This window comes from Myxine glutinosa, chromosome 5 (assembly GCF_964187855.1).
Source record: "Myxine glutinosa chromosome 5, kmMyxGlut1.1, whole genome shotgun sequence".
NCBI lineage: Eukaryota > Metazoa > Chordata > Myxini > Myxiniformes > Myxinidae > Myxine > Myxine glutinosa.
In genome coordinates, this window is record NC_136265.1 from 72,691,134 (window position 1) to 72,712,039 (window position 20,906).

Consider the following 20,906-nt stretch of genomic DNA (forward strand, 5'->3'; position numbering starts at 1 on the left):
CCTGAACTCCGCCTGATGAAAACTCGTGCTCGCCAACTTGAAAGACTCCGCAATAAAACAGGTCTCACAGTTCACTCCCAGGCCTACAAGGACCACATACAACACTATAAAGATGCCCTCTCCCGCGCCCGCTCCGCCTACTACTCTCAAATTATCCACTCTGGCTCCGGAAACCCAAAAGCACTCTTCTCTACAATAAACAAACTCCTCAGCCCCCTGAACACCACCACCCAGTCATTCACAATAGACAACTGCATCTCCTTCCTTTCATTCTTCCAACGCAAAATTGAAAACATCTACAACAGCTTGACCACCGCCGCACCCGCTCCCCCTCAAACCACCTGCCCCCCCTTATCCTGCCATCCCCTGTCTCAATTCTCCCCAGTCTCCCCTACTGACCTATCTGAACTCCTCATCGGAATGAAAACTGCCACCTCCACTCTTGACCCCATCCCCTCCAGCTTTGTCAAGGCCTCCCTTCCTGCTCTCTCTCCACTTATCATTGCAACAATAAACTCCTCCCTGTCTACAGGCATCGTCCCACCATCCCTCAACATTGCTGCTGTTACCCCCATTCTGAAAAAACCTGGACTAAACCCTGACACCCTAAATAACTTCAGACCCATCTCCAACCTACCCTTTCTGTCAAAGGTTTTGGAACGCGCTGCAGCCACTCAACTCAAACATCACCTCTCTGCCAATAACCTGTATGAAACATTCCAATCCGGATTCCGCTCCAACCACAGTACTGAAACTGCTCTCCTCAAAATCACCAACGACCTTCTCCTCTCCTCTGACGCTGGCAACCTCAACATTCTCATCCTCCTCGACCTCAGCGCCGCCTTTGACACCATCGATCACACCATCCTCCTCACCCGACTTGAAACCACCTTTAACATTACCGGCACTGCCCTCTCTTGGATTAAATCATACCTCTCTGACAGACGTCAGTTCATCTCCATCAATAACTGCAAATCCCCCACTGCTCCCCTCCCCCAAGGTGTCCCCCAAGGTTGAGTTCTTGGCCCCCTCCTCTTCATCCTTTACCTGTCCCCCCTCGGTCACTTAATCCGCCGTCATGGTCTCCAATTCCACTGCTTCGCCGATGACATCCAGCTTTTCATCTCCACCAAGTCCATCTCCACCGCCACCCACTCTATCCTGACAAACTGCATCACTGAAATAAAATCCTGGCTTCAAATCAACTTCCTCAAACTTAACTGTGATAAATCTGAAATAATCATCATTGGCCCAAAAACGCTCACCAAGTCCACCCATAACTTTGCCCTCAACATCGACGGTTTCCCAGTATCCACCTCCCCTCACATCCGGAATCTTGGCATCATCTTTGACCAAACCCTCTCCTTCGACAAATACACTAAACAGATCACAAAGACAGCCTGCTTTCACCTGAAAAACATCGCCCGTCTCCGTCCATCCCTCTCCTCCGTGGCTGCAGAAACCCTCATCCACGCCTTCATCAATTCCCGTCTGGACTACTGCAATAGCCTCCTTTATGGTTCACCCTCAACAATCACCAATAAACTCCAATACATTCAGAACTCCGCTGCCCGTCTACTCACCCATTCCCGGACCCGTGACCACATCACCCCCGTCCTTTACAAGCTTCACTGGCTCCCCATCTCCCAGAGAATCCAGTACAAAATCCTCCTCTTGACCTACAAAGCCCTCCATAACCTGGCCCCATCCTACCTGGCTGACCTCCTCTCCAGACACACTCCCACCCGCAACCTCCGCTCTGCTGGTACCAACCTCCTGACCCCCCCCCCCCCCCATCTGGACCAAATTTAGATCCTGGGGGGACAGGGCCTTCTCCATCGCTGCTCCCACCCTCTGGAACTCGCTACCTCACACCATCAGAGACTCCTCCTCACTCACCACATTCAAAACATCACTCAAGACCCACCTGTTCAACACTGCATTCAACATTTAACCCACAGCATCTAACCCCTGACTATCTCCTCTCCTTCTCCCTCCTTTGTGCTTTGAATATTTCCCTATTGATTCTTCTTTTTTTGCAATTGTTTTTATGTTTTGCTATGCATTATGTTTTGCACTCTGTCAAAGCGTCTTTGGGCTTCCTGAAAAGCGCTATATAAAATAAATGCATTATTATTATTATACATAGTTGTACCAAGTTTGATTTAAATCCCTTCAGCTGTTCTCAAGTATCTCATTTTCATGACCACGACAAGAACTCTGACCTTTGCGACTGAAATACGAGTATAATCAGTTCATCTTTGCATCATAACATATACTTATACCAAGTTTGCTCAAAATCCCATCATTGTTTCATAACTTAGCACAGTAACAGAAGTTTTACTGAACGGGACCTCTGACCTTTGACCCCATAATGTAATCAGTTCATCTTTACATCATAACATATACTTATACCAAGTTTGCTCAAAATGCCATCATTGTTTCATAACTTAGCACAGTAACAGAAGTTTTACCTAACAGGACCTCTGACCTTTGACCCCATAATCTAATCAGTTCATCTTTACATCATTATACATACTTGCACCAAGTTTTACTTGGATCTCTTAAGCCGTTCTCAAGTTATGGTGGTAACAAAAACCCATCACGGACGGACCGACAGACAACCTGAAAACACAATGCTTCCAGCGACTTTGTCGGCGGAGGCATAATGATCACCAAAGATGTTTTCCTGTTGTCAGGTAAGAGGGTGTAGGTTGGCTCACAGGTACACCTATTCACTCTTTGGTACGGTTACTTACAAGGTCATGACATCTTACATGTTAAGTGTATTGATATTAAGCACTCCGAGGTTGTTAAAACTAAATAATGCTCAAGAAATTTTTTACTTAACAAGCTACATTTATTTAACAAGCTACATTTAACAAGCTACATTTAACAAGCTACCGCAACATCACAAGCTACATTTAACAAGCTACATTCCATGAAATAACTAAAAACAAGAGGGAGAACTGCTTTGCAATATATGTCCCCTACCAGTCCCAATATTTTGCATAGTAAAGCCATACATTTTGTTAAAATGAATAAACACCCTGAAACTCGAACTAGTTGAATACAACAACAACAACAAGAACAACAACAACAACAACAACATGCATTTCAAGGCAATTTTCCCTGCTAGAGCGGGGGTTAGCCTTGCGGTCCCCCTGACAATCTTCTCCATTTTGCCCTGTTTTCTGCATCTCTCCTTGTCATCCCCCTTGCCCGCATTTCTTCTTCCACCATCTTTAGCCAAGTCTTTCTCGGTCTTCCCCGTCCTCTACTTCCTTCTACATTAATTACCATCACTCTTCTCAACCAGTCACTTTCATCCTTCCTCAACATAAGACCAAACCATCTCAAGCTGTTCCTCTTCACAGCATCCATCACAGTACCAGATTTCAATAACTTATCATAATAAATCCATGTACCAGATTTCAGTTCATTTATATTAAAGGATATGGAAAAAGTCTAAAAAACCACAGGTGGGACAGACAGACGGAGATCAAACCCATCGTCCCCTCTTGGTAGGGGATCAATAAATCCGAACACATCTCCCCTGATATATCCTCAGGCCCTGTAAACAAAAACTTTGCTTCGTCTGACAAACAAAATCAAACAAAACGAACATAACGCTCTACATAATGTTACGAATGTTGAGAGATGCTGTAGGCATGTCCGAGTGTCCCGGTGCTTTGCTGCGAAACTACCTCACGTGCAATTTCACTTGTAACAGCAGAATGGTCACCAATATGTCAACCCGAGCGATGCCTCAGGGTGTGGGACTGTGGGTGTCACCTGTAAATAAAAACGCGTCAGACTCAAAGCGTTGTGGCGATCACGCATACCTCAACACGATATTCTTCATCACCGCTCAGAATCCTTGCAATTACTTCATCACCCACATGTGCTTGGACATTTGAATTTTCTTCTCCTGCAATGGAGTGTGGAAGAACAGGAGCGGAGTCACAAGATGCCAACAACATATCAATACCCAGAGATGGGTTTACATCAAGGTACACATCCACCATTTAGCTTTAAGAGGAGGGAAGGCCGGGAAGTGTATAGTCCACCATGTTTGTAGAATTGTTAGGAGCATCCCCCACTCCCAGACCCAAATTATTGAATAAACTCAACAAATCCATCGACATGCATCACCACAGGATCCAACATCACACTTTCAGGGATTAATGAGCACACCCTGAAGTTGTACATGTGCAAGTTTCGTTTGATTTCATCAAGTTTTGGAACAACAACAACACAACATGCATTTTAAGGCCATGTTCCCTGCTAGAGCGAGGGTTAGCCTTGCGGTCCCCATGACAATCTTCTCCATTTTGCCCTGTTTTCTGCATCTCTCCTCGTTAACCCCCTTGCCCGCATTTCTTCTTCCACCATCTTTGGCCAAGTCTTTCTCGGTCTTCCCCGTCCTCTACTTCCTTCAACATTCATTTTCATCACTCTTCTCAACCAGTCACTTTCATCCTTCCTCAACACATGACCAAACCATCTCGACCTGTTTCTCTTCACAGCATCAATCACAGGCAATATTCCCATCATCTTTCGCAATTCATCATTTGTCTTCCTCTCTCTCAACGATACTCCGCACATCCACTGAACCACACATCCACCGAAGTTTTGGAAGAAGAAACAAAAAGTTTTTCCACCTTTCTTGGCATTTTCTTCCTTTGGGGAGAGGATAGGTGCAATTGGAATTATTTGAGCTATATAACCATGATGTATTATCAATGCACATAAGCAGTACACATGCTTTCACTTCATATATGCAACTGGGTTAATTTACATTTTTTGTGAGCCATCGAGGCAGCGCTCTGTTGCCTATTATAAAAAAATAAAATAAATAAAAACACCTTTAGAGGCCATTTTTCCCCGCAAGCGGGGGTTGGCCTTTTTCGGGGACCGTGGTTGTTGTTGTTTTTTTTGGTCCCCTTTTGGAAGCAATGTTTTACGGCCGGATGCCCTTCCTGCCACCAACCCTTTTTGTCGCCTTTTTACGACAAACAGGGAATTACCAGTGAACTGGTACTCAATTAGCCGACCTCGGAAGGATGACAGGCTGAGTCAACCCCCCTGGCGTTAATTCAGCGATCGACTGGGATTCGAACCCAGGATCCTCGGATCCTAAGCTGGCACCCTAGCCGCTAGCCCAACACCAGGTGTTGCTCTGTTGCCTATACACCACTCATATAAAGGGATGCGTCATAAGAACATATTGAACACTTAGAACAAGATCGCCTGTTGGGCGGCTACTCTGCCAGTACAAACAAGCAGTACACGTGTTTTCACTTCATATACGCAACTGGGTTAATTTTTATTTCCGTGAGTCATCGAGGCAGCGCTCTTTTGCCTATACACCACTCGTATAAAGGGATGTGTCATAAGAACATATTGAACGCTTAGACCAAGATTTCCCATAGGGCAGGCACTCTTCTAGTACAAATAAACATCGTTCCAAGAACGACATTCCAGAATGTTTACATTAATGCAATAATGATGTGTGAAACGGTGGGAGGAAATAGCAAAGGATGTACTCGGAAAAAGCGAACATGCTGAAAAACACACCGAGCAGATGTCCTCTGTAAAACGACTTCCGGTCCACGGGTATTTCGTGCAGATACCCATGCTCGTCCGCTGCCGAAGCTCGAAACCGGCTGCTGAACAAACCCCCGCTGGGCTCGAGCTGCAAATTGAATGTTCTAGAAGAAGGTAAAGGAAACACCATCACAAATATTCCACAGTAGTAGATACAAAAGAACAAGCGTAAATATATATTTTTTGAGAACTGCAGTTCAATTGCATGTGGGGTTGTAAATAAAGTACCGTACTGGTTTTCCTCAAGCCTGGTGTTGGCTTAGCGGTTAGGGTGCCGGCTTGGGATCCTAGGATCCTGGGTTTGAATCCCGATCGATCGCTGAATTAACGCCAGGGGGGTTGACTCAGCCTGTCATCCTTCCGAGGTCGGCAAATTGAGTACCAGCTTGCTGGGATGAATGATCACGGTGTGTACCCCGATTTAGAATAGGTACACCGTATCCCTGCGCATCGTAAGAGGCGACCAAGGGTTGGCGTCAGGAAGGGCATCCGGCCATAAAAACATTGCCTCAAACAGGGAACCATGATTGTCATGGGGCCCGCAAGGCTAACCCCCGCTTTAGCGGGGAAAAATGGCCTTAAAACGATCATTCATTCGTTCATTCACTGGTTTTCCTCATCAAGTGAGTGATGAATCCCAATGCTAACCTTTAGTTTCTCAATGACAACAATATAACTGGCATCAGAAATGAAACATTTAATTGCATCAATATGCCAGACGTTAAAGGTCGCAGTGTCGTTCACATGAGTCAGCAACTGCGTGCGAGCACGCACGCAAACTCAGAATTCCTGCCCAAACCTACAATGGGACTTGACGGGGTCCGCCGAGGTGCATGAAGGCACTACGGCCAAGACACGTTACTCGGACAGCGCAATGACGCTTGTGCAGCAATGGGACTCGAGAACAGAGTTGGAACGCTCTGTTCTCAAGACAGAAGGGTCAGAGCTAAGGCAATAGCCAGCACCTGGATATAGCAACAGCTAAAGTCAAAACAAAGTGCCAAATATGGTAAATCATCATTTTGTGTGCAGCCTGTGGCTTCTGGTTTGAATCATTGCTGAGAGAGCGGCTGTGCCACGAATGCAGTGCCCCCTGCTGGTTACGGCAGGAATTTGTAATTTGGACATTCGTCGGCGAATACTCGCCTACCCTTCGCGAAGAACACCGTGGGGTCTTTAACATCCACTGACTAATGCCAACGGGCAGAACGGAGTCCATACATGGCAAATGATAGAGAACATCTATCGGTGTCAAATGGCCACGGAGTAACTTGAGCAAGCGAGAGGTCACCAAAAAATTAGCAACTCCTAGAGATCTACGCACATTGGGGGACAACCGTTGATACTTTCACACAAATCAACGAATCATTCATAGAAAATGGACAAATGAACATTTAACTGGAATTTGAACTCGGATTCATCAGCATCACGAGGTGCACGCTCGTAGGACAGCGTCAAACTGTTCCCCCATCCAAAACCTTGATCTTTTCTACCCCCGCTAATTTCACCCCAAATCCACTTTTTTGAAATACCAACTTCTGTCCTGGAAGTCCTTGGTGTCCTTGTGTTTTATACTTCTCCCACCCCCCCCCCCCCTTCCCACGCCTCCTCCCCCCAAGACCTCTCCCTCCCACACATATCCCTGCTCTCAAATGTTGTGTTTGTGTGCTTCCCCTTCTCTCCCCATCTTGTCTTCCGCTCCCTCTTTTTATATATTTTGTTTGTCTGGTCGATTTGTTTGTGAAATAAATGTTAGCTCTTTCACGAGCCTCGATTCAGTATACAAAAAAAAAAAAAAAAAAAAAACCCTTTTCGAGAATCCATTTTCAAACCTCCAAGATTGCATCACTCAGCTAGACGCACCGTCCCAAGGCGCTGAAGCTGAGAGTCCGTTGCAAAGTTGTTTGTCCATCAACGGATCGCCGAGTGACCTTGTGGAAGAGACTGTGTGCGGGAAGGATCTGGTAATCCCGAAGCCGTTTTGACAAATAGTCTGGCAAAGACAAAAGATGCATGGAATGTAAGAATACAAGAACTTCAAAAGCAGGTACTGCCCCCCCCCACCCCCCCCCCCCCCTCATGCTATCCCCCAACCCGGCAAGTGATGCTTGATTTTCTACCCCACTTAACCCAACTCTCGTACTTGCAGGTTATCGTTTCATGTCTCATACTTGCAAAGAGTAAACCATATACATGTATATACACATGTACCACAACACGCTTAACGACCATTTCCCCCGATTCGGGTTTGGTAGTCAGTAGAGCGTGTACCTCCTCCACCCGGCTGAACAGGTCACATTTTGTATCCCAATGACGGGCCAGATCTGAATCCGGACCCGAAGGAAAATCGAATCAATCCATCCTTATCACATACCCAACCTGTTCCAAACAAACACACAGCATAAGAATACATGACATCCGTCCACTTTCGGTGGCAGAGGCAATTGCGTCACGTGGAAACTTGCATTCATCTGTCCTGCACATCCCTCGTGCCGAAATGTCACTTGGCATAAATGGTGGAACAGGCCAACGACGACATCATCAATTGGAAGTGTTCACTTTTTTTTTATGGCAGCGAGTAGAGCACCTCAAACCACCACCCAAAGGGGGCAATTACTCATGGGTAGAGTGTGAGTTTACAAAAGCTTACACCAATACAGTGGCCTACATATCAGCAACCACCCAAAGGGAGCAGTGCCTCATGGGTAGAGTGTGAGTTTACAAAAGTTTACACCAATACAGTACATATCATCAACAATCACCCAAAGGGAGCAGTGCCTCATGGATAAAGTGTGAGTTTACAAAAGCTTACACCAATACAGTACATGTCATCAACAACCACCCAAAAGGGGCAATTACTCATGGGTAGAGTGTGAGTTTACAAAAGCTTACACCAATACAGTACATATCATCAACAACCACCCAAAAGGGGCAATTACTCATGGGTAGAGTGTGAGTTTACAAAAGCTTACACCAATACAGTACATATCATCAACAACCACCCAAAAGGGGCAATTACTCATGGGTAGAGTGTGAGTTTACAAAAGCTTACACCAATACAGTACATGTCATCAACAACCACCCAAAAGGGGCAATTACTCATGGGTAGAGTGTGAGTTTACAAAAGCTTGCACCAATACAGTACATATCATCAACAACCACCCAAAAGGGGCAATTACTCATGGGTAGAGTGTGAGTTTACAAAAGCTTACACCAATACAGTACATGTCATCAACAACCACCCAAAGGGAGCAGTGCCTCATGGGTAGAGTGTGAGTTTACAAAAGTTTCCACCAATACAGTACATATCATCAACAATCACCCAAAGGGAGCAGTGCCTCATGGGTAGAGTGTGAGTTTACAAAAGCTTACACCAATACAGTACATGTCATCAACAACCACCCAAAGGGAGCAGTGCCTCATGGGTAGAGTGTGAGTTTACAAAAGTTTACACCAATACAGTATATATCATCAACAATCACCCAAAGCGAGCAGTGCCTCATGGGTAAAGTGTGAGTTTACAAAAGCTTACACCAATACAGTACATGTCATCAACAACCACCCAAAGTGAGCAGTGCCTCATGGGTAGAGTGTGAGTTTACAAAAGCTTACACCAATACAGTACATATCATCAACAACCACCCAAAGGGAGCAGTGCCTCATGGGTAAAGTGTGAGTTTACAAAAGCTTACACCAATACAGTACATGTCATCAACAACCACCCAAAAGGGGCAATTACTCATGGGTAAAGTGTGAGTTTACAAAAGCTTACACCAATACAGTACATATCATCAACAACCACCCAAAGGGAGCAGTGCCTCATGGGTAAAGTGTGAGTTTACAAAAGCTTACACCAATACAGTGGCCTACATATCAGCAATCACCCAAAGGGAGCAGTGCCTCATGGGTAAAGTGTGAGTTTACAAAAGCTTACACCAATGCAGTGGCCTACATATCAGCAATCACCCAAAGGCGATAGTGCCTCATAGGTAAAGTGTGAGTTTATAAAAGTTTACACCAATACAGTACATATCATCAACAACCACCCAAAGGGAGCAGTGCCTCATAGGTAAAGTGTGAGTTTACAAAAGCTTACACCAATACAGTGGCCTACATATCAGCAATCACCCAAAGGGGGCAGTGCCTCATGGATAAAGTGTAAGTTTATAAAAGTTTACACCAATACAGTACATGTCATCAACAACCACCCAAAGGGAGCAGTGCCTCATGGGTAAAGTGTGAGTTTATAAAAGCTTACACCAATACAGTGGCCTACATATCAGCAACCACCCAAAGGGAGCAGTGCCTCATGGATAAAGTGTAAGTTTATAAAAGTTTACACCAATACAGTACATGTCATCAACAACCACCCAAAGGGAGCAGTGCCTCATAGGTAAAGTGTGAGTTTACAAAAGCTTACACCAATACAGTGGCCTACATATCAGCAATCACCCAAAGGGGGCAGTGCCTCATGGATAAAGTGTAAGTTTATAAAAGTTTACACCAATACAGTACATGTCATCAACAACCACCCAAAGGGGGCAGTGCCTCATGGGTAAAGTGTGAGTTTATAAAAGTTTACACCAATACAGTACATGTCATCAACAACCACCCAAAGGGAGCAGTGCCTCATGGGTAAAGTGTAAGTTTATAAAAGTTTACACCAATACAGTACATATCATCAACAAGCACCCAAAGGCGATAGTGCCTCATGGGTAAAGTGTAAGTTTATAAAAGTTTACACCAATACAGTACATATCATCAACAACCACCCAAAGGGAGCAGTGCCTCATGGGTAAAGTGTGAGTTTACAAAAGCTTACAGTTACACCAATACAGTAGCCTACATATCAGCAATCACCCAAATTGGGCAATGCCTCATGGGTAAAGTGTAAGTTTATAAAAGTTTACACCAATACAGTACATGTCATCAACAACCACCCAAAGGGGATAGTCCCTCATGGGTAAAGTGTAAGTTTATAAAAGTTTACACCAATACAGTACATGTCATCAACAACCACCCAAAGGGGATAGTCCCTCATGGGTAAAGTGCAAGTTTATAAAAGTTTACACCAATACAGTACATGTCATCAACAACCACCCAAAGGGGATAGTCCCTCATGGGTAAAGTGTAAGTTCATAAAAGTTTACACCAATACAGTACATATCATCAACAACCACCCAAAGGGGATAGTCCCTCATGGGTAAAGTGCAAGTTTATAAAAGTTTACACCAATACAGTACATATCATCAACAACCATCCAAAGGGGATAGTCCCTCATGGGTAAAGTGTAAGTTCATAAAAGTGTATACTAATACAGTAGAAGCTACTGTACGTCCAATAGCACTCACTGTACTGCAAGTTCAAAAGGTTTTGATAAATTATATTCGGAGCACGTATAACGCAAAAAAGGAACATCAATAATCCAAAAACATGAGAGAAACTATTTTTAAAAAATTAAAAAATTAAATACTCAAAAGGTAACAATAAATCATTTCATGTCGGGTACGATTCATTCCGTGGCCGTGGGTTTGTTCATAAATAAAGACAAATAAACGAGTTTTATACCTGCGTCTCTCTGTGTTGTTTCTTCTTCTTCTTCGGTTCGATTAGAAATGACGAAGATAACAGAGGAGAAAAAGAGAAAGAAATGCAGAGAAAAGAACTTCATACCGCAGAGAGCGAATGCACGACCCAAATTTACCTCAACATCCGCAATTTACAAACCCACTTTGAGGAGGTGTTTTAGTCAGATTTGTTGAAGTAATCACGAATGATTAACGATTATGATTTTTTTTAACCCAAAAAAGATATTTGTATGTTCCGCTCGTTTCGGATACTTCGAGCTTCCGCCTTTGGACTCGCCAAAGCCTTCCGGGAATTATTTTATAATCCTGAACAATGCATCTCTTCCTTTTCACATCTTCATTCGTGTGTGCTTTAAACATGTTTTTTGTTTTGATTTCTTCGATTAACTGCTCCGAAAAAAAATTCTACTTTGACAAACAACATTTCAACAATTCAGGAACATACACGGTCTAAATAAACACGTTTAAAAAAAAAAAGTAGCTTCTGACTGGTGTATTTCAATTGAAGGGTTTGTTAGTGACGTCACAATTTGTGCGCACCCACGACCCCGCGGCCATATTGGAGTACAAGCGGAGGACAAAGTAACGCCCATTCGTGTTCGCTGCAGCAGATAAATTAGAGGTACAGTACTGTATTGTGAATTTTGCGCTTTGTCAAGGTCAAACAATCGAGATCAAGGCTTGTCTTTGGACATACCACAGCCTTCCTTTGTTGTTGTCTTGAATTTTTGAAAGTTTTTTTGGGGGGGAGCGATATTCCTGCCATATGTGTACACGTGAAATAGACAAAATGCTCCCTCCTTCAGATCATATTTGACGCGTACCCAACGTTGGCACGTGTGCCGACAAACGGACCCAACGTTGGCACGTGTGCCGACAAACGGACCCAACGTTGGCACGTGTGCCGACAAACGGACCCAACGTTGGCACGTGTGCCGACAAACGGACCCAACGTTGGCACGTGTGCCGACAAACGGACCCAACGTTGGCACGTGTGCCGACAAACGGACCCAACGTTGGCACGTGTGCCGACAAACGGACCCAACGTTGGCACGTGTGCCGACAAACGGACCCAACGTTGGCACGTGTGCCGACAAACGGACCCAACGTTGGCACGTGTGCCGACAAACGGACACCACTGCGGCCCCCATACGACGGGCCTTTCCGCGTGCTGGAGACCGGGGCGAAGCACTTCACCCTGTACATCGGCGGTACTCCTGACCGCGTTTCGGTAGACCGCCTCAAGCCGGCCCACCTCGACGTGGACCATCCACCGCCAGTGGCCCGACCCCCACGTCGGGGCCGCCCCCCTGCAGGCGGACCCCCGGCACCGCCCAGCCCCGCCGCCCCCCGGTCCTGCACCCATCCCAGGGGCAGCCAGGGGCATCCCACCTGGCATCCCTGCACCCCGGACGCTGCCGATCGCCAGGGGGCGCTTCGGCCGGGTCATTCGTCTGCCCCGCAAACTGGCCCTCCAGGTGCGCGGGAATTCTGGGGGGGCGCGTGTGGCGGACACAAAAGCCCACTGGCGTGGTGACATCATTCCGCGCACCAAGTGGGCGGTGGCCACGCCCGAGGGGTAGGCGTGGCCTCATGATATACACCGGGCGCGCAGCCCGGAGCGCGCCAGTGTTACAGTGAGCTCCTGAAATAAAGACGCTTATAAGTTACCGGTTGTCCGCTTCCTCCTTGCTCGCAAGCAGCGCGCGTAACGCCGCGCTTTAACATAATACATGATATTGCAAGTCCTTTGAAGTTATAGGTATGGGTTTATAAAGCAAGAAAGCAGCCTTGTTCGTATCAGATTGAACTATAAGTCCTCTACACAGGATCTACTAGGTCTACACCGTTCAGGAATATGCTTTTACAGATCTTCATCCCTGTCCTGAGTGTCATTTTCGCAAAGGTGTCGACGCAAATGCCAACATTACTTTTTGGATTCCTCATGCTCTGAATATCCAAAAATGTATAGTTTTGCTAATCTCAAAAAATTTTGAACGAAAAAACATAGTGAACCTGACTAATAAGGGTGTAAAATGTCAAGGCATGTATGGCTTAAAAATCTCTGGAGGAAATACAAATGAAAAGGCAGGTAAAATGGAAGGAGGTCATGACGTAGGCTTGCTGTGTGGGTTGTTGCACTCAGGTGATGGGAGCTCCGTCTCAGGAACCTACTGGCCTGAATTCTCCGACGTGGCTGTTCCAGAGCTTGACCTTGGATGGCCAACGAGCTGGGGCAGACAAGGAAGCGGCATGGGTCGGAGTCACGGGCCTAGTGGAGCTGCAACTTACTTCCATCCTCCACCAACTGATGGCTCGCCCAGCATCAAGCAGGTGGTGCACAGACTCATTCAAGGTGCACGGAAGGTGGGTCAGTATGCGACTCAGAATTCATCAAACGACGCCCTCTTTTGCTTGCCCATTTGATTTGTTGCGTCGTTCTCAACTGTAGCCCCAGCTTTCTATATGAACACTGTTTGCCATATTATATATATAGTATATATATTTACCTATACATGGTAAAATATTGGGGAGGTTGCAATTATACATTTTTAAAGAAAGAAGGCACTTCCAACCAAAAAGTAAAAAAATAGATCGACCTGTTGGTCTGTTGGCCTGAGGAAGCCCGCTGTGAAGCAGGTGAAACGTCACCCGAGATTGGGTCCGCTCTTGCTTATTTGCTTAAAATTGCGGACTAGATCGTTTTTTTTACTTTTTGGTTGGAAGCACCTTCTTTCTTAAAAAAAAAAAATATATATATATATATATATACACACTACATGACCAAAAGTATGCGGACACCCCTTCGAAGTTTATTCGGCTGTTTCAGGCACACCTATTGATGACAGGTATATATAATCAAGCACACAGCCACGCAATCTCCATAGACAAACATTGGCAGTAGAACTGGCCATACTGAAGAACTTTGTGACTTTCAACGTGGCACCGTCATAGGATGCCACCTTTCCAACAAGTTTAGCTCTTACACGAGCCTCGATCTTGTAAAAAAGAAAAGAAAGAGTCAGTTCGTCAAATTTCTGCCCTGCTAGAGCTGCCCCGGTCAACTGTTAGTGCTGTTATTGTGAAGTGGAAATATCCAGGAGCAACAACAGCTCGGCTGCGAAGTGGTAGGCCACACTAGCTCACAGAACGGGACCGCCGAGTGCTGAAGCGCGTAGTGTGTAAAAATCATCTGTCCTTGGTTGCAACACTCACTACCGAGTTCCAAACTGCCTCTGGAAGCAATGTCAGCACAACAACTGTTCATCAGGAGCTTCATGAAATGGGTTCCCATGGCCGAGCAGCCGCACACAAGCCTAAGATCACCATGCGCAAAGCCAAGCATCGGCTGGAGTGGTGTAAAGCTCACCACCATTGGACTCTGAAGCAGTGGAAATGCGTTCTCTGGAGTGATGAATCACCCTTCACCATCTGGCAGACCGACGGACGAATCTGGTTTTGGCAGATTCCAGGAGAACGCTACCTGCCCGAATGCAAAGTGCCAACTGTAAAGTTTGGTGGAGGAGGAATAATGGGCTGGGGCTGTTTTTCATTGTTCAGCTGGGCCCCTTAGTTCCAGTGAAGGGAAATCTTAACGCTACAGCATACAATGACATTCTAGATGATTGTGTGCTTCCAACTTTGTGGCAACAGTTTGGGGAAGACCCTTTCCTGTTTCAGCATGACAATGCCCCAGTGCACAAAGCGAGGTTCATACAAAAATGGTTTGTCGAGATCGGTGTGGAAGAACTTGACTGGCCTGCACAGAGCCCTGACCTCAACCCCATCGAACACCTTTGGGATGAATTGGAACGCCGACTGGGAGCCAGGCCTAATCGCCCAACAACATTGCCCGACCTCACTAATGCTCTTGTGGCTGAATGGAAGCAAATCCCCGCAGCAATGTTCCAACATCTAGTGGATAACCTTCCCAGAAGAGTGAGGCTGTTATAGCAGCAAAGGGGGGGGGGGGGGGGGGACCAACTCCATCTTAATGCCCATGATTTTGGAATGAGATGTTCGATGTTCGGGTGTCCACATACTTTTGATCATGTAGTGTACATCAGTGTATAACAAATATTGTTGGGAGATTGGTGACGAAGGGCAAACACTCGAAAGTCAGCCGCACCTCCTTTCCCACGGCGGTTCACATCCTCTTATCGGCTTTCAGTTTATAAAATCCAATATTCAAGGAGTCCGCCAACATAGGCCGACACTCGCCTTCATGAAGACAAGTATGTCGTTGTTACCTTTTACTAATATGTTAACTGCTCCGACATGCTCCGTTTCTTCCTCTTATATTCTTAACCCTGTGTACCTCCCCCTAGGTTCTGGCAATTGCCACAGATGTCTTCACAGACATCGACGTGTTTCAGGACGTGTTGGACGCATCCATTTCCCGCCGTGTCCCGGTCTACATTCTTTTGGACTCCCTCAATGCACCGCTTTTTGAAGGAATGTGTCGGAAGCTCAATGTCCCTATTCATCAGCTCGACGTGTGTTCCGCAAAATGACACCATTAGAGTAGTTAACGCTTTTACTAGGAACTCATCATTGCCACTCCAACGTATTGAACATTTATCCTCCTACCTCTAATACCGACATTTAAAAACGCAACTATCGGGGACGCCTCTTGGTGCGTGATGGTTGTACTCCCCAACGCAAGTCGGGGCCAAATCTTCCCCATTCTTCCCTGCTGCCCGGATTCATCAGGGCAGTGTGGTCACAGTCGAAGTGCTGATCTGTCCCCAATGACCGGCCCTTTCCTTTTCTTTCTCTCTCTCTCTCTCTCTCTCTCTCTCTCTCTCTCTCTCTCTCTCTCTCTCTCTCTCTCTCTCTCTCTATATGAAGGCGGGGGTACACCAACCTATATGGAAGGAGGGGGGAGGGGGTCTCTGGGTCACTCCTGGGAGATCAATCGGCTGTCTCCATGTCACGGGCATGTTCATGAGAACTGTCTGGAGCTATACAGCAACAACAACATAATTTACACAGGACACACAACGCAGAAAACCTCACTATTCCCACAATGCAACACTGATCCACACAACAGACAATCCTTCAACGTTACTTCCATAAAATATATCTGGGAGCGACTGGTTGACGTTGCCAGATACCTTAGGTCCGTCGGCTTTGCCACGATGTGACGCGAAGGCTCCAACCACCCGAAAACCATGGCGTGTTACTCTTCCCTTCTCAATAGAATAATTAGAGTTTCCATTCTGCCTTCCTCCAGAACTTGCGAGTCAGAACAATCGCCGGTGTCCCTTTCCACTGCAAATCCGGGATCAAGTTTCTGGGCCAAATGTTTGAGAAGTTCCTTCTGGTGGACTGTCATACAGTGTTGTGTGGAACCTACAGGTAGGAAATTATTGTTTTTAGTGATTTCATGATTGTTGTACAACACAAACATCATATATTTTGGGGGGATTTAGGAGTGGGGGTAGAATCATGAAGGACAACTTCTGTTTACAGTATAATTGGATGTGCATATTAAGGAAACAGGATGTTGGTGTTAATAGAGTTAAGTAAACTAGGGCATGCCCGTACGTGGGTGCAATGCCCGTACGTGGGTACGTGGGTACGTGGGTGCGAGTACGGTGACAATCCCCCCCCTCTATTTACATGAAATGGTTTGGTCCATTCGCAACGCCAAAGCGAACGGCGAACGGCTTGCGAGTACAGTGACAATCCCCCCCCCCTCTATTTACATGAAATGGTTTGGTCCATTCGCAACGACCACAGAACCCCCCCCCCCCTCTATTTACATGAAATGGTTTGGTCCATTCGCAACGCCAAAGCGAACGGCGAACGGCTAAATCGCCATAGCTCGGTAACTACTTGTCCGATTAATTTCAAACCTTGAAAAGGCACATCCTCGGGTCCCCAGCAATATACCTGGCAAGTTTAAAGTATATCGGACCCGTGGTTGTCGAGAAACAGCGGTCACAGACATACAAACATACAAACATACAAACATACAAACATACACACAGAGATTACTGGAATTATAGATAGATGTGAAGGGATGGAGTTGGGATGACCGAGGAAAGATTTTCTTGTTGGATTGCCTGAGCATCGCGAGACAGTGAGTGGGAGAGGAGGTTCTAACATTTTCTTTGTTGCAGAACTTTCGACTCAGACACTTTTGCCTCAACCCCAACCCCAGCTTCACATGGAGCTTCGAGAAGATTCATCGAAGTGTTGCGCACGTCTTCACGCGCACTGCCGCTTCGGATTTCGATGAAGAATTTCGACTTCTCTACGCTCAGTCACAAGCGATCTGTCCCGAGCAACCTCCGCCATCCATCATGGCTCGGTCACATTACAGTTTCCCTGAAAGAGCGAGCATGCAGCCTTACAAGACAGCTCAGGCCTCTCCACAAGTCCCACTAGTTTGTTTCCAATCCCCTAATTACCTGCAAGCAATTCCTCCATATTTAGCTGCAGAGGAATCATTCGAGTCGAGCTCAGGCTCATCGTGGAAAGCTATGTGGAAAGGTCCTTGGGGTGAGAAGCCTTCAAGATTTAAAGGTGTGCATTTTACTCAAGAGGATGCTTTTGAGAAAACGAAGAACAACAGGATTGGATACCAGTGGCACAATCCTGCAAATTGGGGAAGTGGAGGTGACTGGCCAACCGAGCAAGAGACTTGGCAAGGAAGTGGTCAAAAAGGCAACGACTCGAACATGAGGCAACCGTTCGGTGAGCGCAAGACAGTGCAGGGCCAAATGCAATGGGGTTGGGAGTATCTAGGGAAACCTGGTTTACAAGTAAACAGCAGAGGCCAGAACAGATTTGAGTCTCCGTATTTTCCTTTGGCCCACAGGATGCAGTTTGAAGATACGGCAAAGCCAAAGGTGGCTCCAGGAGGCTTCACACCAGTTTCCCTCAACAGCTCTCATATTGCGCAAGCCCAGCAATGGAACGAGACCTTCCCTGGAGAGGTTTCGGACCAGAAAAACGTAGACATGCAGTGGAACTCTGTCCATATGCAGTGGAACACAGGTGGCCTTCCAGACACCCAGCTGCTTCCTGCATGGTTAAACCATGACACAAGTAGAGAATGGCTTAAATGTAGGCCTAGAACAGCCGAAGGAAATCTTAGGCCGACGCCATGGGGAAACGATGATATGAATGCACAAGAGTGCAACTTACACCGCACGTCTCGATTACGGTCTTCGCTTATCTACCATTCCCTTCCACGTCTGCCGGCCCGTTCAAGGTTCACTGGAAAGCACCACCTTGATGTCAAGGGAAAGGTATCTGCAATGCAGGAAATACCACATGAAAATGACCGAGAAGAAACAATCGCAGCACGGTTAAACAATCAGCCCGTCGAAAACAAGACCCCCATATATAACCGAGGTCCTGTTTTGGAATATGCTCGAAATTACCGGTTGAACAGTCAACAAAAGACGTTAGGGATCCAAGAGACTTCTCTCTCCTCTCGCGTTCAAGTGAAACACAAAATGATAACAGATGACGACAGGGCTGTTAGCAAAGTCCATTTAAACAACTTCAAATCAAATGAGGAATTGCAAAAACAATCAAGGATAGACAAACCAACTACTCTCATAGAAGCCATAGCATCTGAAGAAAAAGAGAAAAGTTCTGAGCAACGGTGGGAAGGGAAGTTCTCCGGAATGGCAAATGAAGAAACACGGGAGAGAGTAATGGAATACGAGGGCAAGCATGATAACACAACCATGGAGAAGCCTGCCGGTCTGGGGTCATCGCTCATCGTGCTCCTTCAACGGAGCAATTTGAAAGACGATACCAAGGCATTGCTCAAAGACATGTCGGCAAAAGGGCAGCAGCAGGCGGTGAGTGCCACGATCCAGGAAGAAAAGGCGAATGAAAGGCAAGTGCGTGCCAACACAGGAGGGGAATGCTCAAAGGAGTTGATAGAGATGGTTGAGGATGGCGGACCAAAGGCGGAAAACCTCCTCCAAAGGGCAGAGGTTATGCGGAGAGATAACCGCGTTTTCAGTTGGTTTGAAGTCCTAATGAACCCCGATGGAGAAAAGGAAGATAGCAGGGAGACTTCCATTTCCAAGCAAGAGGTCAGCGAGATTGAAGATGCAAATAAGGACGTTGGAAAACGTACCGACGATGAGAAAAAATTCCCAGACACAAGGTATATCAACACCCCAAGTGGACATAGGGCCTCGGTAAGAGATAGACGAGGTACAAGCGATTTGAGGATTCGAGAAGAGAAATCCCATGCGATCGAACCTGTCGACAAAAGAAAGGTAGATAACGACATACCGGGAAGACGATGCAAAGTGAAAATTTCCCCTGGTCGCCGTCACCCAGAGCGGTGTCGTCCGGGATATGGTTTGGCAGCGCAGGGCAGATCCTCACTCCTCGAGAACTACTGGAAGAGGTGAGCTGAAGGGAATCAAATCAACAGTATCATTCACACAAATGAGGAAGTACTTCATAATTGCTTGCCGGAATAAGGAAGTTCAGCCACAGTCGGCCTTCCATGCATGGACTGCTGGTGGCTTCTGCAGAACTAACAAAGCACGATCTCAGGCATTTGACTGCAGATCATTTAGTTGCCGAGCAACCACTGACAATCGCAGTTGAGTAACAATTACAAGAGCCTTTGCCATGAGTACAAGGTCAGCATTGTTCTCCTGATGCAACATTCTCATAGCTTTGGAACGAACAAATAAACACATTGTGCGATTTCATTGCCACCACTCATCTTGTTTTAACCATGTACTTAAATCTCTATATAATGGAGGGAAAGTATCTTGTGTTTCATACACTACTCTGAAAGGATTTTACCTGTGAAGCTGAAACTTTCAGGGATTATTCAGAACACCCTGAAAGTGTGCCTGTGCAAGTTTCATTTGATTCCATCAAACTTTAGAAAAACTTCTTCTTTTTTTTCGCCCATCTTGGAATTTTCTTCCTTGGGTAGGGAGAGAAGGGTGAAATTGGAATTATCCGAGCTTTATAACCACAATGTATTATAAATGCATATATGTAGTAGGGTCGAGGATGATGTGGTTGAGCTTGAAAGTGGTTGGATGTCAATGAAAGCTAGTCTGTTGGGAGCCGTTGGTGAGGTATGTGGATGGACAAAAGGACCACCGAGGCACTCGGAAACATGGTGGTGGGATGATGAAGTTGGAAAGAGGATTGACGAGAAGAGGAAGAAGTTCAAGGAGTGGCAGAAGGCGAAGGGTACGGGAGCAGAAACAGCAGAGCATGAAAGTTATAAGGCAGCCAGGAAGGCTGCAAAGAAAGAGGTAGCAAAGGCGCAGGAGGCATGTAGGAAAATGTTCGGAGAACGCTTGGATTCGGAAGAGGTTCAGAAAGCAGTATTCAGGATTGCAAAGCAGATAGCGAAAGAGAGGTATGATGTGATGGGGGTGAGTTGCTTGAAGGATGAAGTGGGACAAATCGTTGTCGACCCAGATGGAATTAAAGGAAGATGGAAAAGATATATGGAAATGCTGTTGAATACAGAGAATGAATGGGATGGCAACATAGAGAGTAACCCAGTTTTAGGACCGGCAGAGAAGATAACTGAGAAGGAAGTTGAGGAAGCGATAAAAGCAATGAAGGGTAGAAAAGCGGGAGGGCCGACGGGAGTTGTGGGAGATATGTTGAAGGCAGCAGGAAGTTGGGGTGTGAAGAGAATGACAGAGATCTGTAATCTGGTGGTGAAAGAAGGCCGCATTCCAGTGG

At 46.1% G+C, this 20,906-nt stretch overlaps 2 protein-coding genes across 4 annotated transcripts in view; one reads left to right on the top strand and one right to left on the bottom strand.

Annotated features, from left to right (window-relative positions):
- LOC137427455 (disintegrin and metalloproteinase domain-containing protein 17-like) overlaps nt 1-11,483 on the bottom strand; it is a 37,050-nt gene extending 25,567 nt beyond the window's left edge. The window contains exons 1-4 of one of the 2 annotated variants that reach the window (XM_078778179.1): nt 11,179-11,483; nt 7,474-7,603; nt 5,581-5,714; nt 3,846-3,931 (exon numbers count right to left, since the gene is read on the bottom strand). In XM_078778179.1, the coding sequence (XP_078634305.1) occupies nt 3,846-3,931; nt 5,581-5,714; nt 7,474-7,603; nt 11,179-11,281 (453 nt within the window). In that variant the 5' untranslated portion in view covers nt 11,282-11,483. Of the gene's footprint in view, nt 1-3,845; nt 3,932-5,580; nt 5,715-7,442; nt 7,604-11,178 lie in introns of both variants that reach the window. The other variant, XM_078778180.1, reaches the window with a different exon arrangement.
- Nucleotides 11,484-11,748: 265 nt separating this feature from the next.
- On the top strand, nt 11,749-19,895 carry LOC144892307 (uncharacterized). 2 transcript variants are annotated; one of them, XM_078778181.1, is made up of 5 exons: nt 11,749-11,820; nt 13,345-13,565; nt 15,527-15,694; nt 16,435-16,559; nt 17,368-19,895. In XM_078778181.1, the coding sequence occupies exons 2-5, from the start codon at nt 13,452-13,454 to the stop codon at nt 19,589-19,591; spliced, it is 2,631 nt and encodes an 876-aa protein (XP_078634307.1). In that variant the 5' UTR covers nt 11,749-11,820; nt 13,345-13,451; the 3' UTR covers nt 19,592-19,895. The 2 variants fall into 2 exon arrangements, with proteins under 2 accessions (XP_078634307.1, XP_078634308.1); XM_078778182.1 differs by lacking the exon at nt 15,527-15,694.
- Nucleotides 19,896-20,906: the final 1,011 nt, after the last annotated feature.

Coding starts and splice junctions, on each gene's coding strand:
- LOC144892307 (XM_078778181.1), top strand. CDS start 13,452: ATGGGTCGGAGTCACGGGCCTAGTGGAGCTGCAACTTACTTCCATCCT. Junction 13,566..15,526: donor TCATTCAAGGTGCACGGAAG/GTGGGTCAGTAT, acceptor ACCTCCCCCTAG/GTTCTGGCAATTGCCACAGA. Junction 16,560..17,367: donor GTGTTGTGTGGAACCTACAG/GTAGGAAATTAT, acceptor CCCCAACCCCAG/CTTCACATGGAGCTTCGAGA.